Here is a 24216-nt window from a genome sequence, read left to right on the forward strand (position 1 = left end):
GTGCTGGGAATTGAACTGGAAGAGTAGTGAGTGCTCTTAACTGCTGAGCCACCTCTCCAGCCCCTGCACATTACTTCTTGATTCAAATTTTCTGGCTTTCTTCTCTGCAAACTTACCTACTAGGCTATGAAATCTTATGTTCTTAGATTATTTGTTTCAAATATTCACAACTGAAAATGATGCCAGTTGTTCCTGGCAAAGGCAAGATTTTAAATTTAAAAAAAAAATTAAAATTAAAAATGCAAAATTTTAAATTAAAAAAAACAAGAAAAAATTGAAGAAAAGAGCAACATGAACAAAAGCAATGAGAGGGGCAGGGGGCATCGTGAAGCAGGATGGCAAGCCAGCAAGATGACAGCAGGAGAAATCTTACAGGGCAAGCCCAAAACTGTGAGTCACACAGTGGCAAAATGTGGGAAGGACAAGGCACAAACAGACGAGAAAGGGAGCATCCAGATGTGGAGGGGTCCTCAGACAGCAACTGCCTAAAACTCAGTCTGAAGATAAACGTAAGGAACAATGGTTGAGCAGGCACTGTGACCCAGTACTCCAGAGGCTGAGGCAGAAGGATCACAAGTTCAAAGTGAGCCTGGGCAACATAGTGAGACCCTGTCAGAAGGAAGAAGGGAAGAGGAAAGAAGGAAGAGGGAAGGGGAGGGGAGAGAAAGAAGGAGGAGGGGAAGGGAAGGGAAGGGAAGAAAAGGAAGTGGGAAGGGAAGGGAAACAAAGGGAAGGGAAGAGAAGTCAGGGGAAGGGAACGGGAAGGCTGAATTGGAGGTGTGCAGTGATTCATGATAAACCTGAAGTCTCTAAAATAATAGAACCAAAATTCAGGAAGGAATAGGAGGTGAAAAGTAGAGGAAGCAAGTACAGAAATATTCTAAGGAGAGGAAGATGCATAAAAATACTAGAAACCTACAGACAGAAAAAGGGAACTGGGTCCTTCATTTACAGCTAAAGAGATTAGGGGACACAAATCCCAATCCCAGAGAACCTAGACAACAATGAGGTCCCTAAGAGAGACATACATGGATCTAATCTACATGGGTAGTAGAAAAACACAAGATCTCCTGAGTAAATTGGGAGCATGGGGACCTTGGGAGAGGGTTGAAGGGGAGGGGAGAGGTGGGGAGGGGAGCAGAGAAAAATGTAGAGCTCAATAAAAATCAATAAAAAATGTAATAGGAAGAGAAAGAAAGAAGGAAGGAAGGAAATAAATTAGGGGCCATGGAGACTAATAGACTTCCCCTTATGAGCTGCCTAGAAACATGACTCGGGCAAAAACCTGTTCAGATTAAATGGTAATTCAGCAAGGATAAAAGATCAAGGGAAAACTTTCTGTTTCAAAAAAAGGCCCTTTATTCAGCTTCCTTCCTCCAGAATCCAAGGCTCTTGGTCTTGAAATTATTTTCAACGTCTCTGATAGAGAACAATGCAGATGGTGAATTGCTTGCCAGAAACATGCAGGTGTTGCTGGGCAAGGGAAAGAGGATTGTATTTGCCACATTGCTTTGGAATTCTTTAAGGAATTGTATACTCCTGGAGCCTAGGAGGCAGGAAGGGTTGCTCACCTTAAATTCAAAGGCATCACTATAATAACTTTGATAATACTCCACCCTGCTCCCTCCCAAAGACAACAAACATCAAGATAACCATCCACCTACGGAAGTGGCCACGGCAGCGTGAAGACATTCATTAGGGCAAAATGTCACCCACTTACGGGTAATTCTCAATGAGCTAGCAAACACCGTTTTGCTAGGAGAGGCAGAGTTTCCCCTAGAGACACCCTAACGTTGCATATATAAAGCAGTCCTCACCCAGTAGGACATTCACCCTCGGAGCAACACTCCAGCGTAAGCACGATGTCCGTTCGCTTCTCCTCCGCATCCAGACGGCTGGGCTCCGTGAGGCTCTCCGGCACCGGAGCAGCTTTGGGGGCTGGAAATGCGTGCGGCGTGCCAGGCATCGGAAGTGGTTTCTCCTGCGCCTTTGGAGGCAGTTCCTCAGCCGGAGGGCTCGGTATGGGCAGTGCGTCTTGTGGGGCCTTTACGACGAACGAGCATGGCCTCCTGTCAGGCAATGAGAAGGTGACCATGCAGAACCTCAACGACCGCCTGGCCTCCTACCTGGAGAATGTACAAGCGCTAGAGGAGGCCAACGCCGACCTGGAGCAGAAGATCAAGGACTGGTATGAAAAATTTGGACCTGGTTCATGCCGTGGTCTCGATCATGACTACAGTAGATACTTCCCGATCATTGATGACCTCAGATCCCAGGTAAGAAGTACAGGGACATGGGACATATAGACAAGGAAAAATAGAAGAGGTCACAGCAGGACATGGAGCACAGCTTCTAGAACTTCATTGTCAATATTCCAAATAATTTCTGGGCTGGGGAGAGGGCTCAGCAGTTAAGAACACTGACTGCTTCTCTTCCAGAAGACCAGGGGTTAAATTCCCAGCATCTACATAGTGGCTCACAACCTAACTCTAGTTCCAGAGGATCTGAAGCCTTCTCCCAGTCTCTGAGGGCACCAGGCATACACATGGTGCACAAATATACACACAGTCAGGACACCCATGCACATAGAACAAGTGAATTTTAAAAAAAACAACAATAACAATTTATATTATAATTACAATCTTTGATCATGACCCACCCATCTGAAATCAGGCATGCAAGAATCTTTTTAGTAAAATGAAAATATATATATATATTTTTAAAAAAACCTGCCCGGTGTCTCCAACTATATATTTATAAATATAAGAGGAAATTTTTTTAATATTTATTTATTTATTATGTATACAATATTCTGTCTGCATGCCTGAAGGCCAGAAGAGGGCACCAGACCCCATTACAGATGGTTGTGAGCCACCATGTGTTTGCTAGGAATTGAACTCAGGACCTTTGGAAGAGCAGGCAATGCTCTTAACCTCTGAGCCATCTCTCCGGCCCATAAGAGGAAATTTTTTAAAGGTGAAGTAGAAATTGAAATATAAAGTAAAACTGACTATATCTCGAGTTCCCGTGTTCACAACACCTGATCATCAGCTCTAGGTGTGAGAAGCATTCCTGTGATCTCCAGATGCTCCTGGAGTGCAAGGAAATGTGCCTGTTTTATTATGTCCTGACTCTCACCCACCTCCCCCTTCATCAGATCATCTCCGCGACCGCAAACAACGCCAACATCGTCCTGCAAAACGACAACGCAAGACTGACGGCGGATGACTTCAGAATGAAGTGAGTTGAGCCGAATGAAAACAGGCCAGCAGTGATCCCGGGACTTCCCTCTCTTCCTGGCGTGTCGTTGGGAGTCTTCGCTCCTCTGTCGTTTGTCCCTTTGTTCATTTTAGAGCATTAGTTAACTCACCCGATTAACTTAGAGAATTCAGAGCTAACACAAATGATTGTCACGGTCAGAAGGGAAGAGAACTTTGACTACCCCCATTATCTAGCTTCCTAGAAGTGCGTCTCGCTGAAGGTAGTCTCGCTGAAGCTTGCTGTGCTAGGTTAAGTTTTAGGATGACCCAGAAAGCGGGGAGTCTCAAATCTGGTGGGAGACAATGAACCCTTCCAACACATCTCTAAGGTACGAAAGTGAACTGGCGCTTCACCAGAGTGTGGAGGCCGACATCAACGGCCTGCGAAGGGTCCTGGATGAGCTGACCCTGTGCAGAACTGACCTCGAGGTCCAGCTGGAAACACTCACGGAGGAGCTGGCGTACCTCAAGAAGAACCACGAGGAGGTAGGCTCTCAACCTTCCCTGTCTTCATAGCCTGCCTCCTTCCCGAAATAGCTTCATATCAAGACGGTTTTAATTTCCCCCTATGCCTTTGGAATGTTTCTATTACTCCTTCTCAAACGAAACAAACCAGTCCAGGATGGTAGCTCACAGCTACCATCCCAGATCTCAGGCAAGAGGATTGCTGAGAGTCCAAGGGCCTCCTGGGCTCCAGAGTAAGACTGTCTCAAACGAGAAAAAGCAACAAACCTCAGACAGAAGTGGATCCTGTCCACTTGGCTCCCTCCCAACCAGTCAGAGCCTGATGTGGCTGAACAAACCGTTCCAGGAAATGCAGGCTCTGCAGTGCGCAGCGGGAGGCAACGTGAACGTGGAGATGAACGCGGCCCCGGGTGTGGATCTCACCGTCCTGCTGAACAACATGCGAGCCGAGTATGAGGCTCTGGCTGAGCAGAACCGCAGGGATGCCGAGGCCTGGTTCCAGGAAAAGGTAAAGGCAGGCTCGTGGGCACACACCCGGCACCAGGTGTGGATGCCGCTGTCCCCACCCTGACACCAGCTCCTGCCTTCGCAGAGCGCCACCCTGCAACAACAGATTTCAGACGATGCTGGAGCCACCACCTCAGCCCGGAACGAACTTACTGAGATGAAACGGACCCTCCAAACCCTGGAGATAGAGCTGCAGTCCCTCTTGGCCATGGTAAGTATGAAGGACGAGGCAGCTTTGCTTTGGAAGTTGAAAAAAAAAAAAAACCTCCTAAGAATTTTCATCCTTGTAGTGTTACTCACTTGGGATTTTAGCCTCTGATTACTTGTTGACATATGCTTGAAAGTCATGCCTAGCTGTCAGTAAGCCCTGGGAAGCTGCAAATACAATTATTTTGACGTGCTCCGGAAGAAATTCATTTTACCTGTATCCAAAAAATCTCTGCAGAGCAGAAATATCTTCCCCGGTTTCCCCACCCGGCCTTCCTGTCAGTCAGTTAATTAAAAGCACTTAAATTCCTTTTAAGTGGCATAAATAAGAAGCAAAGTAGAGGTGTGAAGGTTGAGTCTAAAGCGAAACGCGCCTAATGACAGTAATAATCACCCTTTTCATTAAGGGTTTGCCCAGTCGCTCACCCACAGCTTAGCCTGCAATGCCCCCTGAGGCGTAGGCAGGCCGTCTTCACAGCTCACGTCAGTATCTCCAGAAGAAGAATCAGATTCAAAGAGGGGCGGTGACTCCCAGAGCAGCACAAATGGAGACAAAGAATGGGACTTTCTCTCCCACTTGCCAGACCAGAGTCTGTACCTTTCCTCCTATGGCCAGGAGACGGCCAGCCCTGACCCACAAAAGAACGCATGCGCTGTATGTAAATGTGTTAAAAACGGGCCTCATAGGAAAATACCTGGCTTCAAAATGGTCAGTAAATACTGTCACCTAGCCAGGCAGGGTGGTGCACACCTTTGATCCCAGCATTGGGGAAGCAGAAAAAGTTGGATCTCTGTGAGTTCAAGGCCAATCTGTTCCAAATAACTTGTTCCAGGATTGCCAGGGCTATATAGAGAGATCCTGCCTCAGAAAGAAAGAAAAGGAGAGAGAGAGAGAGAGAGAGAGAGAGAGAGAGAGAGAATCCTGAGATACTGCCATCTCCATTTGTCAGCAGTTTAAGAGGCTGGTGCTTTTCTTTAGATCATCCCTTATATACACTGTTTATATAACTGACTCTAGAAAAGCAATGATTGGCAGGACTGATGATGAGGAAGCAAAATGTAGGGGGGTCCTTTGTTACTGAGAAAACTGGAAGCTGCTACACCCCGTAAGTGCATCAGTGTATAGGGCAGGGATCTTTTGGCTGAACCCTAGAGAGAAACAGTTTCACCTTTTTGGATTGACAAGGACCATTTGCCACCATCTATATGATTATCAGACAGACTAGTATGGCGTGCACCATGAATAATGAACAAATGGAATCTTCTAGATGAAAATGGCTGTTGGTGTATATGTGCAGTGTATGTTCGTGTGTATGGTGCCCATTGGGTGTGAGTGTGTGCTCATGTGTATGAAGGCCAGAGGTCAACCTCAGGTGCCCTTCCTCCGGAGCTCTCCACCATGTTTTTGGAGACAGGGTCTCTCACCTGTCTCAGCCTGGGGTCACAGGTTCAGCCAGGCTGGCTGATCATCAAGTCATAGACATCCTGTCTCCATTTCCCCAGCCCTGGGACTACAAGCACACAGCCGTACCTGACTTTTTGTGTAGGTGTTGGGGACGGCTCCCAGGTTCACATGCTTACACGGCAAGCACTTCCCCGACAGCCGTCTCCATGGCCCTGGGGAGGAGTGATTGCCTTGTGGAAGGATGACTCTCTTCTAAGAGGCTTCTTCTGAGTCGGGACAGTGATGTCGTCTAATACCGTCTTTCCAAACCACAGAAACACTCTCTGGAGTGCTCCCTCACCGAGACCGAGGGCAACTACTGCACACAACTGGCTCAGATCCAGGCTCAGATCAGCGCCCTGGAGGAGCAGCTGCACCAGGTCAGGACCGAGACCGAGGGCCAGAAGCTGGAATACGAGCAGCTTCTGAACGTCAAGGCCCACCTGGAGAAGGAGATCGAGACCTACTGCCGCCTCATTGACGGAGACGAGGGGTAGGCACTGTGCCTCTAAGGCCTCTCTTTAAGGTTCCTTAAAGTCACTTGAAGCTGCGGCAGGTCTCTGCAGTCCAGATCATGGGGGAATGGATACACAGTCCCTGGTATTATTTCAGCAGATTCTCTTGTTAATCTCTGCTTCTCAGTTGCTTTAGCACAACACAGAGATGTAAATAATGCAAAAATCTTTTTTTTTTTTTACAGCTCTTGTGTTAAGTCAAAAGGCCCAGGAGGACCCGGAAATCAGATAAAGGGTAAATTAAAAGCTCTACAAAACCTTCAGTGGTTTCTTCTCTCCTTTCTTTGTTTCTTTCCCTCCTCCTCCTCCTCCTCCTCCTCCTCCTCTTCCTCCTCCATCCCTGGACCCTCTCTTCCTCTTGTGTGCATGTGTGCAGGTGCACCTGTAGGTAGAGACCAGAGGACAAACTCAAGCAGAGCTCCTCATCCAAGGCCCACCTCTTTGTTTGAGACAGGGTCTCTTATGGACCTAAAGCTTGCCAAGTAGATGAGGCTGGCCAGTCAGTGGCACCCAAGGATCCTCCTGTCTCCACCTCCCCAGACCTAGGATTACACGTGACTTGTTTTATGTGGGTTCTGGGGATGGAGCTCAGGTCCTCATCATTACAAAGCAAGCACTTCACAGGTTGAGCCAGCTCTGAAGTCTACCTTTCTCTTATTTTCTGTCTTTTTTGTTATATATGTTTCTTTTGTTTTGGTTTGGTTTTTTGAGGCAGGGTTTTGTGTGTGTGTGTGTGTGTGTGTGTGTGTGTGTGTGTGTGTGTGTGTGTGTGTAGCACTGGCTATTCTGGAACTTTCTATGTACACTAAGCTGGCCTCGAACTCAGAGCTCCACCTGCCTTGGCTTCCTGAGTGCTGGGACCACCACCACCCAGAATAGTCTATATTTTTCAAATGCTGAATTATTCCCCATCTGTGAATTAAATTTTTCATGGTTTGTCTGTGTCCTTTCAGAGCCATCTAAAACCGCCATCGTTAAAACTGTTGTTGAAGAATTAGATCCCCGTGGCAAGGTTCTCTCCTCCAGAATTCATACCCTGGAAGAAAAATCTACCAAAGTTAACAAGAATGAGCAAAGAAAGGATGCCTTCTTGAACTCCACTGCCTAAAATGAAGAGCCCTACTTTAAAATACCAAATCTAAGCGGTTTTCCAAAATAGGGCCCTCTTACGTTTCTGCTTTTCTCCCAGTGAATGAAGACAAACCTTTTAGACTAGTGACATTTCTTTGGCTTTCTCTCTGGTGGTGTTTCAATAAATGTCTTCCTGTTGCAAGCTATCCTGCCTGGTTCTGGTTCTTCACTGCATTTGAAGTACACCCTCCCATGGAAGCTAAGCTCTGCCTTTAATTTCCTCTGTTTATTCCATGCTTTTTGCAAGTTAGGAACTGGTTGAATATGTAATGGTTGTAGTCTTTTCGTGTGTCTACGAAATTTTAATCTCCCAACCTTCCACACATACTGGGTGTATATAAGTTGATTGCTAGGCACTCAACAGCTACTAAAAAATTAAAAATAAAAACCAGTTCTTGGAGCTGGAGAGATGACCCAGGTTCACTTCCCAGCACCCAGATGGAGACTCATAATGCCCTGTAACTCCAGTTTCAGGGGATCCAACACCCCCATCTGGGTCTCCTTGGGCACTGTACACATAGAGTAAACATATAAATAAGCTGGCAAAACACTCATACATATAAAATACAAATAAATGATCTTCAGTATATATAGTAGACTCATGGAAGTGAAAATAGAAAATAGAAGAGTCAAAAACATCCTAAGGAAAGATGATACATGTAGATTTTTTAAGAGAAGAGAGAGAGATTGCATGAGGGGGAGGGTAAAGATTGCAAGAGCCAGAGGAAGTGGAAGAGTGCTAAAAACCAGTGTTTTCTGGACATGACCGGGCTGTAATGCTCATGGCAGTTTTGACTGCACAAGACCCACACGATACCAAGCCAATCTAATTTCCAGCATCAGTGGCGACGGAATTCGTAAAGTCTCACTCCTACTAAGGAAATAATTGATGGCTACTGATGGCTGATAGGGGAGTGAGAGTCCACAGCTCAGGGAATGTGGTGGAAAAGTAGGTGGAAAGAATATAAGATCTGGAGGATGGGGAAGGGTGCCGTGGAATGATCTTTGTACACTGGATACATGTTGATCTCATTGGTTTAATAAAGAGCTAAATGGTCACTAACTAGGCAGGAAGAGGTTAGGCGGGATGTTCAGGACAGGGAGAGAGCTCTGGGATGAAGAAGGGTGAAGTCACTAGGAGAAGCAAGATGAATATGCCATACTGAGGAAAGGTACTGAGCCATGTGATAGAACATAGATAAAAATGTGGGTTGATATGAAAGAGCTGGTTAGTAGTAAGTCTAAGCTATTGGCCAAGCATTTATAAGAATAAGTCTCTGTGTGGTTATTGGGGAACTGGCTGGTGGGCCAGAAAATTCCACCTACAGAGGAGTGCTGTGGAATGCTGCCATCTGGACTTGAAATGGCTACTGTGTTTGTGAACTCACAGCTGTGAGTTATGGAGGTAGATGTGGCTACCTTCACAAGATCAAGTAGACTACATCCCGGTAGAGATGGAGTAGACAATTCTTCAGGGACCACCCTTATCAAGGAGCTACTGGTAGTGGATAGCTGCTGGGGAGAAGAAAAGAATTCTTTATGGAAAATATGACCACTGGTGGGTTTCCATGGATGGCCCCACACCCATGCACTGGGCAACACTAACTGGACTTAGTGGGTTATAAAAGAAAAAACTATGAAGTTGAAAGGGGCATATATTGGAGACATATCAGTTACATTTCTGTCACTGTGATATAATACCATGACTAAGGCAACTTAGAGAAGAAAGAATTTCTTTTGGCTTAGAGGGTCAGAGTCCATGGCATCAGGGTAAAGCTAGCAGGCAGGCATGGTGGCTGGAACAGACTACTGACAGCTTACATCTTGAACCACAAGCATAAAGCAGAGACAGTGAACTGAATGTGGTCAGTTCTAAGCTCTCTAATTCTGGCCCCAGAGACATACCTCCTCCAGCAAGGCCATACCTTTTAAACCTCCCCAAACCACTGCCATCAACTGGAGATCAAGAGTTCAAATGCCCCAGACTGCAGGAAACCTTTCTCATTCAATTAATTGGAAGGGGAATATAGGATCATATTTCATTATCTTCCTGTAAGAAATGCTCAAGAATAAAGAAAAATTAAAGTTCATTAATTAATTGAAAATAGAAGCTGACGTGTAGTTTAGTCTGGAGAGTGCTAACCAAACATGCGCAAAGTGTTCGTTTCTATCCCAGGACCACATAAACCCTGGGTGTGGTGGCACATCCCTGTATCTGCACTCTGGGAGGTACATGGAGGAGGACCAGAAGCCTGAGGTCATTCTTAGCTACAGACAGAAGGCAGCCTGGGCTACATGAGACCTAGCCTCAAAAATGCAACTAAGACAACATACCCAGGTAAGCCTAAGACAGACACACTCACTTCATTTTCTGAAAAACTGATTTTTACATCCTCTACTCTTATATCAAAACTGGAATGGAGAGGATCTCTTGTTCTACAGTCAGAAATACTTAGCCACTGTGGAAGACAGTTCATTGGGCTCTTTCTTACAAAGCTAAACACTTCATAACACTCTCTGACCAGTCGATCCAGCAATTGCTGGAAACCAATGGATCCTTACTCCTCTATCCAAAGGAGGTGACAACATCGCCACACAAAAACCTGCACAGGAGGGGCTAGAGAGATGGCTCTGTGGTTAAGAGCACTTGCTCCTCCTCCAGAGAACCGAATAAATAATGACAGATCCATACAACGGGGCATTAGCCAGAGCTAGCATGCCATGAAGAGACAGAGAGAAAACTTTGATGTGTATTACTAAGTGAAAGAAGCCAATCTAGAAAGACTACATCATGTAGGAGGCCAATTCTCTGACATCCTGTGGAAACAGTAATGTTGATCAGTGGTCGCCAAGGACTAAGAGAGGAGGATAAATGGGGAGTCAAGGGATTCATAGAACAAGGAAAGTAGTCTATATGCTACCATGAAGGCAGGCATGGGTCAACATACAATTGTCCAGCCAACAGGGTTCACCAAGAGTGAACTCTAACGTGAACCATGGACTCTCGTGAGTATGGTGTGTCAGTCAGTGAACTGTGGAACATAGGCACTGTTCCAGAGAGGGCTGCTCACATGGACCAGTGGGAACTGATAAGCAAGCGGGGAGGGGATACATGATGGCAGGGAGTCTGTGGGAAACCTTTGCACCTTCCTCTGAATTTTGTCATGAATTAAAAACAACTCTCAGGGCTGGAGAGCTGACTCAGTGGTTAAGAACACTGACTGCTCTTCCGGAGGTACTGATTTCAATTCCCAGCAACCACATGGTGGCTCACAACCATCTGTAATGGGATCTAATGCCCTGATGACCTCTTCTGGCATGCAGGGATTCATGCAGATGGAGCATTCATACCAAAAACAAAAAATCATTTTAAAAAAACTCTCAAAAATTCTTTTTTAGCCTATTTTGGATGACTCAATAGTTAGCTCAGATTTCCTTCGGTGTTTTGGATGTCTGATCATCAAACCATCCGAACTAAGGGAATAAACTCTTTCTACTGGAACCAGGGAAAGGATAGGAGGATATAGTCTAGAAACCACTTGGTCCCCACAACCACGCTATAAGGTGGATGCCATGGTCATCATCGTTTTACGAGTAAGGAAACTGAGTCAGAGAGCAGCGGAGTCATTTTCTCAGAATCACACAACTAATAACTGGAGGCGCTGGAGTTCAGACAGACTGACTCACCGTCTGTGCTTAGCCACAACCTAATGCCCCGTTGCTGAGGACCAGGAGCTCTGTGGCCCCACCCTCCCGCTCGTGAAAAGGGGTGCTAGCTCTAGTCATGATCTCTTCTGCAAAGAAGCCATTCGGCGAGGCATGAACACACCGCAATCTGATTCTCAGAAGAAACACAAGGACTCTAGTGACAAAATAAACCTTGACCATATCCAAGAAAGTGTTTTCCCGGCAAGCGAGGTGGCAGTGGGAAGGTTTGAATCGGATCCCCAGGCTCTACACACATGGTGGGAGGAGAAAACTGACACCTGGAAGTTATCCTGTGACCTTCACATGCATACTGCATGAGACTCTCTCTCTCTCTCTCTCTCTCTCTCTCTCTCTCTCTCTCTCTCTCTCTCTCTCTCTCTCTCTGGAGAGAGATATATACATACATACATAAGAAGTTTTTTGAATAAAATGCTTTTCCAAAATACCCAAGAGAGATGTAAAATACCCATCTTTCCAGTTCTTACATTGTTTTCTATTTATTTTGTGTATGTGTAGACATGAGCATGTAGACACAGCATGCCATGCACACATGTGAAGTCAGAGGACAGTTTGCTTCTGTAAGTCCTCTCCTTCTATCATGTGGGTCCTGGAATCGAACTCAGGTCCTCAGGCTTGGCATCAAGTAAGACAACAATGAAAAGCTTCAGGCTGAAGTGAGATGTTAAAACATCATAAAAGTTAAAAGTTCAATTCAGTTCAATTTCTTTGGATGCCAACCAACATACAAAGAACGTGACACTTTAGTACCTAGTAGGTTCTTGAGAAATGAAGAAAGATACCATTGCACGCGGCTTTCTGACCATGAGCCTATAACCTGAAGAAGCAAAGACACTGATAGAAGCGACCTGGGGAATTTGCTCAAGTCATCTTCTACTTCCAGAAAACACTAAAGTATATTTATACTCTTAAAGTTTTAGTTCAGAGGGCTAGGGAGATGGTTCAGCAGTTTAGAGCCCTGGCTCTAAAGGACCTAGGTTCAATTCCCAGCACCCACAGGGTGGATCACAATCATCTGTATCTCCATTTCCAGGGGACCCAACACCCTCTTCTGACCTCCACCAGAACCAGGCAAGCAAGTGGTGCACAGACATACATGCATACAAAACATTCATATATACACACAAAAAATAAACTTAAAAAAAAAACTTTAGTTTACAGGAAATCTGTGAAGAGACGTAAAGAAATATCCTATGTGTAAACACCAACTGTGTTTCCGGAAGTTAAGCATCGTACAGCCTGCTTTGACGGAGAAGTCTGTGATCTGTGTGGACATGTTATTTCCAGAGCCAGCTCATCTCCAAAATGGTTCTAATAATATATGCTTAACGTATTCTACCAGAGATAAGTTAATGAGTATTTATAAGCTACCTGGAGATAAATAGATTGGCTTAATAATACTTTGCAGTCTCATTAACACTCTTATCTTTTTTAAAAAAATCCAGTCTTACAAACTATTATTGTGCCAACACACTGCTTGGTTCTTTCATGTGTGGGAAACACTGGCAAAAATGTAAAAATTTGGCCAAGCCATAGCAAAATCACTAATAATTCTCTGGATATAATTTAGAAATCTTATAGAACACTGGTATGGTCTTAATTATAGTTTTGTGTTGATTATTTTTAAATATTTATGCTTTCCAAATGCAGACATCATAGTCCACTGAACAGCTCTTGTGCTGTAGTGACAAACATATGCTATTTCTCAAAATTCAGTATCTACAACACTGAAAACTCTCACTGGGGAAAGAATTCATGTTTTCAGAACGAAACCTGTTAGCAGTCCACCAATCGGTTTGTACCCATGGTAAGTGGCAGCAACCTGGCCCTGTCTGGTGTGTCCACCTTATTATAATAATACAAATAATTAACATTTACAAAGTGTCAGTGCCCTTCAGACTGTCTTCTAGCCATCCATTATTGGAGTTGCTCATTGAAGCCTTTGACTGGCACTGTCGGATGTGATTCTATTCATCTGTTCCTAGAGAAGCGAAGCAGGAAGAGACAGGCTCCGTGGAAAAGAAGACTGCATCTGTTCCCCAGGACAACCAGTCGCCTGGGTACCACATTGTGGATGTCCTAGGGAGTGACGGAAACAGCGCCCTCTCTCATGTATTTCATTTCCCACTGATCAAAGTGAAACTCTAGTCTCGGAGTCACAATGTTTCAAATACATAGATGAAAACTAGAGAACTATGATGGGGTGGGGTGGTGCATGCCTGAAATCTCAGCATTTGGGGAGCCAGGGGCAGCAGTGGATAAGACAAGTTCAAGGACAGTTTGTTCTATATGTTGAGCTCCAGGCCGACCCAGGCTATATAGTGAGAATCTATCTCAAAATGTATTTTTTAAGGATAAAAAGCAAACAATCTGGAGTCTCAGTAGCCAGTGAATTGATGTTCTGCTCCTAGACCAAATAAACTCTCGCCAGGTTCAGCGGCATGTGTCTGCATACCAGCACTCAGATGGCTGAGAGAGGAAAACTGCAGTTCGAAAGCCTTGGCTACATGAGACCCATTCCGAAAGTTACTATAGAGCTTGGTACTCATTTTCAGCTTATTACAAACAAGCACAGGGGGCTGGAAAGACAGCTCAGTAAATAAAGTGTTTGTCGTGCAAGTATGACGACATGAGTTCGATCCCAATGAACCGTGCAAAAAAAAAACAGGGTCTTGGATTTCCGCTTACCGTCCTGACATGCAGATCCTGGGGCTTCCTGGCCAGCAAGCCTAGCCTACACCACAAGTTACAAACCAATAAGACGCCCCCAACTCAAAAAGCAAGCCAGGTAAATGGTAGAACAGCAGCTGAGGTTGTCCTATGGCCGCCCCGCCTGTGAGCACACACATGCACACACACTTGCATCGGCAGGCGCAGACACCCGTGAATATGCATATACGTCCATGTGCAAAAATAGAACAAGTCAAGAATTCTTATTGGCAAGAGATCGCTAAATATGGAGAGCTTCCGTCTCCATAGGAAGGAGAATGCCCAGTCAAGTCAACTGAGATACTTTGGTGGGTTTCTACCCCACAGGGAGCAAATCTTTCTTTGTTCTTGGTGGGAAGCAGGGTCTCTGCTCTTTTCCAGGGGTCAAAAAGATGTAAACTCTCATCTTGGTAGCATAAATGATGGCTTTCTCCCTGTGATCCACGGGCTATGATTTAGTCTTACTAAGACTGCGAGCCTATGAATTAGGATCACCGTCCCTGGCACCTTCTTCATATATAAAAAAATATCCTTGGGGCTCCTTGCCACCTACTGAACACTATTAAAAATCACCCAATTATGAAAAATAGCAATTAGGATACGACTAATGTTTTATTACAGATCAGCATAGCTAAGATTGAATCCTATAAAAGCCAGTGGGCTTGTCACCCCGTGGAAGATAGACTTTGACTTTGCACCTCTCTGGGGAAGAAGGTCGCTGGGTTGTCCTGTCGCCATGTCTTTTCGATTTTCTGGGGGTTCCAGGGTCTGTTCTCGAGCTGGGTCTGTCAGGCTGTCCAGGGGAGGGGCAGGCTTTGTGGCTGGGAATGTGTGCGTTGGGCCTGGAGCAGAGAGCAGTTTTTCCTGCACCCTTGGGGGCATCTCTTCTGGAGGAAGCTTTGGCAATGGCAACGAGGTGTCAGGAAGGGCGAACAGCGCTGGTTTCCTTAACAACGAGTCTGGGCTTTTCTCTGGGAATGAGAAGGTGACCATGCAGAACCTCAACGACCGCCTGGCCTCCTACCTGAACCACGTGAGCGCCCTGGAGGAGGCCAACACTGACCTGGAGAAGAAGATCGAGGACTGGTATGAGAAATTTGGGCCTGGCAGTGGTCGTCGACTCGACTATGACTACAGCAAGTATTTCTCAGTCATCGAGGATCTGAAAAGACAGGTAAGAACGGCTGAGTCCCGTACTGTAGCTGTAGGCATGGGGCAGACACAACTAAAAGCAAAGGAAACCTAAAAAGTATTTAGCAGTGGGGTGTGGTGGCACACATCACTAATCATAGCTACTGAGGAGGCTGCGACAGAGGATCACAAGGCTGAGGCTGGCCTGGGAACTTAGAGACTCTATCTCAATTTAAAAGAAAACGCTAGAAATATAGTCGATATAATAGTAGAGTTTTTCCCAGCATGCCTGTGGCTCTCATCATAATCAAGCTCAATTCTTTCATTCATTTCAAATGTACTTACCAATTGTATGGGGTGTGGAATTTGCCCACTCTTTGTTCCCGGAGTTAAGTATGGTATTTAATAATTTTTCAAAAATGTAGAATCAGATAGTCAAAGAGAAATAGCTTCAACGCCAATATAATTGAACCAGGCCTGGAGATAAGGTCCTGAAATCCCAGCCACCCTAGAGGACGAAGCAGAAGGATCACAAGTATGAAGCTAGCCTGGGTAATTTAATGAGATCCTATCTCAAAATCAAAACTAAAACGAGAGCTGGGGATACAGCCAGTATCCCAGTTCAGTAGCAGAGTGTTCGCCTAGTATGCAGAGCCACAAGGATGCTGCATTAATTTTTTTGTTTTTGCTGTTTAATTCATACTTTTCAATGAGTAACAATGAAATTATCTGTGGATCTCCTTATTATCTGAATTTTATTCATGGTTTTTGTTGGTGGTGTTGTCTAATACACTAGGTACGAGCTCTACCACTTTGAGTGTCCCAAGAAAGACGCCAATAAAGATAGCTGAGACAGATTCACACTGATGTTGGAATGTCCTTTGATCTGTCCCATTCAGATTGCTTCCATGACCTCCTGTAATGCCAACCTTATTCTTCAAAATGACAATGCCAGGCTCACAGCTGATGACTTCAAGATGAAGTAGGTGAAAGTGGAGATTGTTATTAATAGTGGCTAAAGGACTACAGTCGCACTAGAGAGTGTATCTTTTGCTTTGAAAGCCTGTTTTTTATGTGTTTTATTTTATGTATATGGGTGCTTTGCATGTATGTCTGTGCATGACTTGTGTACCTGGTACCTTTGGAGGCCAGAAGGGAACATCGGATCCACTAAAATCAGAGTTACAGACAGTTGTTAGCCGGCATGTGGGTGCTGGGAACCAGATGTGGATCCTCTGGAAAAGCAGTCAGTGCTCTCAACCACTGAGCCACTTGATGGGGGGAGAGTCTTCTGTTTTGTGTTAATTTTATTGGTTAAATAAAGAGACTGCCTTGGCCCTTTAATAGGACATAAAATTAGGTAGGCAGAGAAAACAGAACAGAATGCTGGGAGAAAGAAGCTGAGTCAGGGAGTCGCCATGGTTCTCCAACTCCAGACAGACGCAAGATCTTTCCTGGTAAGCACACCTCGTGGTGCTACATAGATTATTAAAAATGGGTTAAGAGGCTAAAACTAATGGGCCAGACAGTGTTTAAAAAAATACAGTTTCCATGTAATTATTTCGGGTAAAGCTAGCCGTGCGGGAGGCCGGGTGCCGGGGATGCAGCCCCGCCGCTCTTATTACAACAACCATCCCTCTAACCTCCCAAAAAGAACTATTTTAATGATGCCATTCTAGATCAACAAAGAAGTAGAATTTAATACATCCTTGTAAAAAAAGATCTATCTTATTTTTTTTAAATCTGACACTAGTTTATTCTGATATGTTATTGGAGAACCAAGATTAACTGTAAAGAAGTAACACCTCTAAAATAATGTATTTTTAGGGGCTGGGATGTGGATAAAGGGTTTGTCACAAAAACCTAAGTTCACACCCCCAGCAGCCACATAAAAAGAAGGGAATAGCAACATGCATGTGTAACTCCAGTGTTCGTACAGTGGAGACAGGAGGGGCTTGACGGTCAATCAGTCTGGACAAACTGGTGAGCTCCAGATTTACTGAGAGATCCTGTCTCACAAAAGAAGGTGGCAAGTTATTAAGGAAGACACCGATATTGACCTCTGACCTCCATATGCACACGCATGTGCAAACACATTCACACAAAAATAATTGTACTTATAAACTAATAGGTATCTCAAACTATCTTAATAGTTTGACTTGGCACAAAGCCTCAGAAATACACACAGAATCAGAATACCTACCCCTCAGCATACCAAGTGTCTTTACACGTTATACCCACTGGTCATCACAATCCTAAAACACCTTCACACCCTTCAAGGTATGAAAATGAGCTCGCTCTACACCAGAGTGTTGAGGCCGACACCAACGGTCTACGCAGAGTGTTGGACGAGCTGACGCTTTCTACGACCGACTTGGAAATCCAGTGTGAAGCTCTGAGCGAGGAGCTGACATGCCTCCAAAAGAACCACGAGGAGGTAAGGAAGCCTGCAGAACAGCCTCCCACACCGCTTCCTTCTCCACGCCCACTATCCGTTCCATACCAGGGTGTGGCTGTCAATCAAAATCCTCCCCCTGGGTATTAATGATTACCTCTTTCCAGGAAATGGGAGTCCTGCAAAACGCATCAGGGGGGACCATCAATGTGGAGATGAACGCGGCGCCCGGCGTGGATCTAACCGCCATGTTGAACAACATGAGGGCTGAATACGAAGATCTGGCTGAGCAGAACCGCAAAGATGCGGAGGCCTGCTTTAAAGAGAAGGTATATCCGCAGCCGGGATAAGGAAGGGGCCCTTTGGGTAAACAGTAGAGCGGGTTACTAACCCTTGTGTCCATTCCTCTTCAGAGCGCGACGCTGCAGCGACAGATTTCAGATGATGCAGGAGCAGCCACGGCGGCCAGAAACGAGCTGATGGAGCTGAAACGCAACCTGCAGACTCTGGAAATAGAACTCCAGTCCATCTCAGCGATAGTACGTAGGAAGGGAACGGGGGCTGTCCGTCTCCCGGCTTTCTACTGCCTCAGCAAAACACCCCAAGCAGGGTATTTTGTTTTAAAAAAAAAAAAAAAAGGAGGGGTAGGTTTGTTTACTTACAATTTTGGAAGCTGCAAATCTAGGTAGCATGACCCCAACTGTGGCAAGGCCCTCCTTGGCTACATCACATCATGGTGAGTGGCATCATTACAAAAGTTTGAGCATAAGACACGAAGCTAGAACTATTTTTAAAATAACTCTCTCCTGAGAACTAACTAGTGTCTGACTAGAACCAAATCAACTTACTCCAAGAGTAGAGCCCTTAGTGATTCACCACTACCACCACCACCACCACCACCTCCCCCGCTAGCCCCACCTTTTAAAGGTCCACACATAGCTTAATATCACCATACTGGGACCAAGTCTCGGATACATAAATTCTTGAGGGGACATACTCAAACCACATCCAAAACCTAACATCGTATGTGCATAGGTAAGTAAATGCATATGTACAGTGGATATTTTTAATATTTTGTTTGGTGTCTATGAGAGCTTTGCCTGCATGTATGTATGCATATTGTGATTGTGCCTGGTGCCTGTGGGCTCAGAAGACGATGTCAGATCCCCTGGAGCTGGAGTTACAGATGGTTGAGAGCCACCATGAAGGTGCTGGGAACCCAGGTCCTCCACAAGAGCAACAAGTATTCTTAACTGCGGAGCCATTTCTCCAGCCCCTCTAAGACGAATGTTCAAAACATTAAATGTAATGCATATAAATGACTAGAATATGCTATATTAAGTAATATGAATCCCATAATTAAATGACTATACTATATTAAGTGACAGGAATTGCATCCACAAACATTACTTCTGACACACCAATCCCAAATGACAACGTTCTTTTCTCCACGAATCCCGCCAGCTTTGACTTTCGGTTGAAAACACGTGCACCTCGTACACATGCAGACATGTCGCCCTCTCCAGTACATCCCTCTGCTGTTCTTTCAGAAACAGTCCTACGAGAATTCCTTGGCTGAGACCGAAGGGAATTACTACGCTCAACTCCAGCAAATCCAGGAGCAGATTAGGGGGCGGGAGGAGCAGCTGCAGCAGATCCGAACCGAGACAGAGGGGCAGAAGCTGGAGCATGAGCAGCTGCTGGGCATCAAAACGTGTTTAGAGAAGGAGATTGGCATGTACTGCAACTTACTAGATGGAGAGGAACGGTGAGTGCTGACGTGCAGAACAACCAAGTGCAAAGTAAGCGTTTTCATGCAATTATTGTACAAGTCACGTATTGTCTAAGTATATTATGTGCTTAATACAAATGTATAGCATATATTACACCTTTATGTTCTGCTTATTTTATGATATAGAGCATATTGCACCCCATAACTTCTTAAAATCGTGTGTGTGTGTGTGTGTGCAATATTGCATTCGATGAAACAAAAGCAGACAGAAATTTGAAATTAGAACTTACGGGGTTCTTTGGCTTGAGTGTTGTGGTTGTTGTTGATGGTGACTTTTAGAGACAGAGTCTCATTACGTAGTCCAGACCCTGAACTCTGTGATCTTCCTGCCTCAGCCTCCTGAGTACTAGGATTACAGGTATGGGCCACACACATAGCCTAGAAATCAACAATCTAAGTATGGAAGCCATTTGCATGCATAAGTATATTGAGAACAATTAAATATAAAATCCTTGGTCATCCCAGTAGTCTGGTCCAAGGAAAAATTGGCTTTTTTTATGCTTGTGTTTAAATACATTTTTTCATAACTCAGTCTGTTGTGTTACTTCACTAGTGACCACACACACACACACACACACATTCTGTCCTAGTTCAGAATGATTAAGAAGATTTCACTGCATTGGTGGTATGGTGGTGAGCATATTACCTCCTGAGATGGCACAGAGAGAAATCAGAGTTTGTTAGCCAAGACCCCAAAAGCCCCAGAATCGCATCCTGGATGTGGATCACATCCTGGGTGAATCTGAACACATGGTTAAACCCCTTTGAAGCACAGTTACCTCTCTGGTAAAGCTGGAAATACAGCGAAACCGCTGTTCTCGGCGGCAGCACCTCACCGTGAAGCTAAAATGCCTTGAGAGAGGCTGACTCTCAAAACCTACGTGGTATCAGCGGCTGCTACTACATGGCTGCCCATTTCACCCTGGATAAGCTGCCTTCTTTGCAGTCTCTGAGGTGGGGGTGAGGGGGCCTTTTCAGACTAGTCTTTGTTTTTGTTGTTGTTGTTGATGTTGGCTTTTGTGTTTAGTATATCCCAACCTCAGTTTCCCCTCCCTTTCCACTGCTCCCAGTACCCTGGTAACTTCCATCTCCCAAAGATCCACTCCTCCTCCTCTTCTTCCTCCTCCTCCATTTCCCTTCAGAGAAGAGCAGGCCTCTCAGAGATGTCCACCAAACATCAGGGCTGGGCAAGGCAACCCAGCAGGCGTTGGTAGCATAGCAGTGACAGCTTCCTCTTCAGTGTTCGGAAGCCATTCAGTCTTCACTTAACTTACAGTACCTTTTAGGCAATGTTAAAAACATAACTTTTTTGCCGGGCAGTGGTGGCGCACATCTTTAATCTCAGCCCTTGGGAGGCAGAGGCAGGCAGATATCTGAGTTTGAGGCCAGCCTGGTCTAAAAAGTGTGTCACAGGACAGGTAGAGGTACACAAAGAAATGCTGTCTTGAAAAAAAAAAACTTTTTACATGAAATTGTTGTCTTTCTAACATTAAATACTACTACTCTGTTTTTAGATGTCTATTTTCTTTTTTTCTTTTTCTTTTTTTTTTTGTTTGTTTTAGTTTGGTTTTTGGTTTTTCAAGACAGGGTTTCTCTGTGTAACAGATCCCTGGTTTTCCTGGTTCTAGCTCTGTAGACCAGGCTGGCCTCAAACTCACAGAGCTCCTTCTGCCTCTGCCTCCCAAATGCTGGAGTTAAAGGCATGCACCACCACGCCTGACTAGATCTCTGTTTTCTACAGTCCCTGGTCCAGCTCCTTCTACAAGCAGGCACTGAACTGCTGAGTGCTGCCCCTGTTTTTGGATGGAAAAGAGGATGTCTGGCCATAAGCAGCCATTTAATTTCTTTTCACGATGCTGAAGTTGCAAACAGCTTATTAATGTCCCTTTAAAAAAGAATAATTTAAAACTTACTGAAACTAGAACTCCAAAATTATTGTTTCTAGGGCTGGAGCTATGACTCAGCAGTTAAAAGCGAGTTTGATTCCCAGCACCTACGTCAAATAGCTCACAATCTCCTGTAACTCCAGATCCAGGGGATCTAATGCCCTCTTCTGGCCTCCACAGGCACCTGCATATATGTGGATAACACACACATGCACATATATAATGGGAGCCAAGCGCAGCTTCTTGGTAGCCGCATAGTTTCAAATAGACTCTGTTTGCTGGCAGCAAGCAATAAATTACTTTTAATTTTAAAAAAACGTTATCTCCAATTCACAATCATTGGAAGAAAAAGACAATAATCTACTCTTCTCTTCACAGAAGAAGTGAGTCCACATGCTACAAAGCAAAGGACGGCAAGCCTGCGAATGAAGTCAATGGTATGGACAGGATTTCAGTTTAATTCTGTCTGGGTACGCGTGTGAGTGTGAGTGTGTGTGTGTGTGTGTGTGTGTGTGTGTGTGTGTGTGTGCCTACTCTCCACCTTGCCCTTTGAAACAGTGTCTCTTGATCGTCTGGAACTTGTCAGTTTGGTCAGGATGGCCGGCCAGTGAGTGCCCCTGTCTCTGCCTCCCCCACTGGGATGGCAAGCTTGCACACCACCCTGGCTTTTGTACCTGCCTGCTAGGGATTGGACTCATACAGCAAGAGCATCTCTCACAGAGCCATCCCCCCAGCCCTAGGTGAATCTACAGAACCCTCTCAGTGTTATCAAATGAGCTTCTTCTTTGTTAACTAAATTTGCTTTTCAGTTTAGATCTAGTGAATTACCCAGTGAGGTTTTTGTGGCTCGCTCTATCTATCTATCTATCTATCTATCTATCTATCTATCTATCATCTATCTATCTATCTATCTATCTATCTCTTATTTGTCTATTTATTTTTACCTAAAGTTTTGCTTTGTAGCTCAAACTGGCCTGGAACGCATAGTTTTTTGTTTGTTTTGTTTTGCTTTTTTTATTTTTCCCTTTGCCTGTCACATTCAAGGATTACAGATCTGTACCACCATACCCACCTGACAATCCTTAATGTTCATATCTTATATCCCTGTAGAATAGATACAATGAAATTATAAAATCGCTATCATAAAGAATAAGCCCGCCAATATCTTTAGTGCCTAGAATGCATTATTTTTCAGTTTTACTACATAATAAAAGAGCTTCTTTTAAGTTGCTAAGCTAAGACAAGCTGGTATTTAAAGAAGGCAATCGCCAGGCCTGGCCAAGCAGACCTACAGTCCCAAGTAGCTGGAAGGCTGCAGTAGGAGGTCTGTAAATTCTACCCTTGTCTGGGTCACAGAGTAAGGTAGAAGCCGGTTTGAGCAATTTAATGGAATGCTGTCTCAAAATAAAGTGTGAAATGAGGGCTGGGCATACAGGTGAGAAATGGAGCCCTGACCTATATGCTTTGAGTCTCTGAATTCAACCTCTAGTTCTAAAAGGGGAAGAGTGGGGAGAGGGAGGGAGGGAGGAATGGAAGAAGAGAGGGAGGGAGGGGAGGGCACTGATTGTTCCAGACCTGATGTTTTAATAGACTGTTTTAATGCATACTTCCTTTGTGCTTTCAAGTACCCATTGCAGAAAGAGGGAGAGAAATAGAGACAGAGACAGAGAGACAGACAGAAAAGGAGAGAGAGCAAGAAAGAGAAGAGAGTTCAACCAATCAATATGGATCTTGTTAAACGCTGACTTTAAACATAGCGTTGTATCTCAATTGTCTTCAAACTTACAAAAACCAGTTTTTAAAAACAGACCTGCCATGACTAAGTGCCTTTCCCCTATTAAGATTAGCACTGACCTTTCCCTGATTTCATTGTAGACTCAACAGAAGAGACGTTTGTCAGAACGGTGGCTGAGGAGCTAGATCAACTCGGCAGCCTCCTTTCCCTGAGAGTGCACTCGGTAGAAGAAAAATCTTCTAAAATCAGCAACATTACCATGGAGCAGCGGGTGCCTTCCAAAGCCCTGTAGTGACTGAAAGATTGTTCTTAAAACAAAAGGCTGTCTCTGCAAAATTCCAGTGGTCAAGTAGCATAAGAAAATGATCTGTGCCTGTTCTTAAAACTCCTCAGAGGACTAGACTCGGGTTTCCTTTCCCCACTTCTCACACTGTCATAGGTAATACAGACGGAGGTGCCGGGACCCTTCTTGGACAGAGAAAAGAAATCTATGGAAAGCCATTATGAAGCCAATATGAAGCAGAGTTGGGGTTTACTAAAAGACATTTTTAACTTGGATCTGAAACTCGGGTCCAAAGAGAGGTGTTCAGAGAAGAATGAGGTGTACCCTAGCATGGGCTTGGGCTTTTTTTTTTTTTTTTTTTTTTTTTTGGTTTTTAAGACAGGGTTTCTCTGTGCTAACAGCTCTGGAACTTTATTGACCAGGCTGGCCTCGAACTCACGGAGATCTGCCTGCCTCTGCCTCCCCTCCAAAGTGCTGGGATTAAAGGCATGTGCCATCACCGTCAGGCAAACACATAGGCGTCTCTATCACAGGTATGTGTAGGAGTTTGCTGCTTCTCAAGTTATCTCTCCACAGGTAACAAGAAACGCCCCTCTTGTTTCTTTAACATTGCTCGAAGGGCACAGCTAACACGGTTAAAAGTTAGAAGAATTTCCTTCTGTAAGGAAGGGTAGAAGATGGATCGATGGGGCTGTTGTTTAGATTGAGGTGTGAGAAGGGGTTGGAGGTTCTAAGTACGTACAGTTCAGCTAGACAAGGTGTCTTTGGGGAAAGTCATGCTGTCTCTCGGGCCATTTGGGCTTCAACGGGGATTTCTGAAGTTTCTGACCTTTCTCAGGAGAAAAGGCAGGTCATACTCTAAGCCTTTCCTTCCATGTCACCATAATGTTCCTATCTGTCAAACCTGCCCCAATACTGTTGTAAGCCTTTCCAGGAAATGAGACAATCTTGGTAGTTTTTGTTTTTATTCTGTGAATCTTTAGCCATCTCATGAAGAGTTCTATTGCAAATTTTGTTTGTTGGTTTGTCT

General features: G+C 44.8%; 2 protein-coding genes across 2 annotated transcripts; both read left to right on the forward strand.

The window, feature by feature from the left end:
• Positions 1-1862: 1862 nt before the first annotated feature.
• On the forward strand, positions 1863-7675 carry Krt27 (keratin 27). Its single transcript, XM_075942228.1, has 8 exons — positions 1863-2276; positions 3158-3240; positions 3590-3746; positions 4072-4233; positions 4318-4443; positions 6159-6376; positions 6584-6633; positions 7352-7675. The coding sequence occupies exons 1-8, from the start codon at positions 1863-1865 to the stop codon at positions 7504-7506; spliced, it is 1365 nt and encodes a 454-aa protein (XP_075798343.1). The 3' UTR covers positions 7507-7675.
• Positions 7676-14700: 7025 nt separating this feature from the next.
• Positions 14701-23733, forward strand: Krt26 (keratin 26). Its single transcript, XM_075942227.1, has 8 exons — positions 14701-15138; positions 15995-16077; positions 17376-17532; positions 17658-17819; positions 17904-18029; positions 19041-19258; positions 21547-21605; positions 23044-23733. Exons 1-8 carry the CDS (start codon positions 14701-14703, stop codon positions 23193-23195), a joined length of 1395 nt encoding a protein of 464 aa, XP_075798342.1. The 3' UTR covers positions 23196-23733.
• The last annotated feature ends 483 nt before the right edge of the window (positions 23734-24216 follow it).

The sequence above is a fragment of the Microtus pennsylvanicus genome, chromosome 11 (assembly GCF_037038515.1).
Source record: "Microtus pennsylvanicus isolate mMicPen1 chromosome 11, mMicPen1.hap1, whole genome shotgun sequence".
Lineage (NCBI taxonomy): Eukaryota > Metazoa > Chordata > Mammalia > Rodentia > Cricetidae > Microtus > Microtus pennsylvanicus.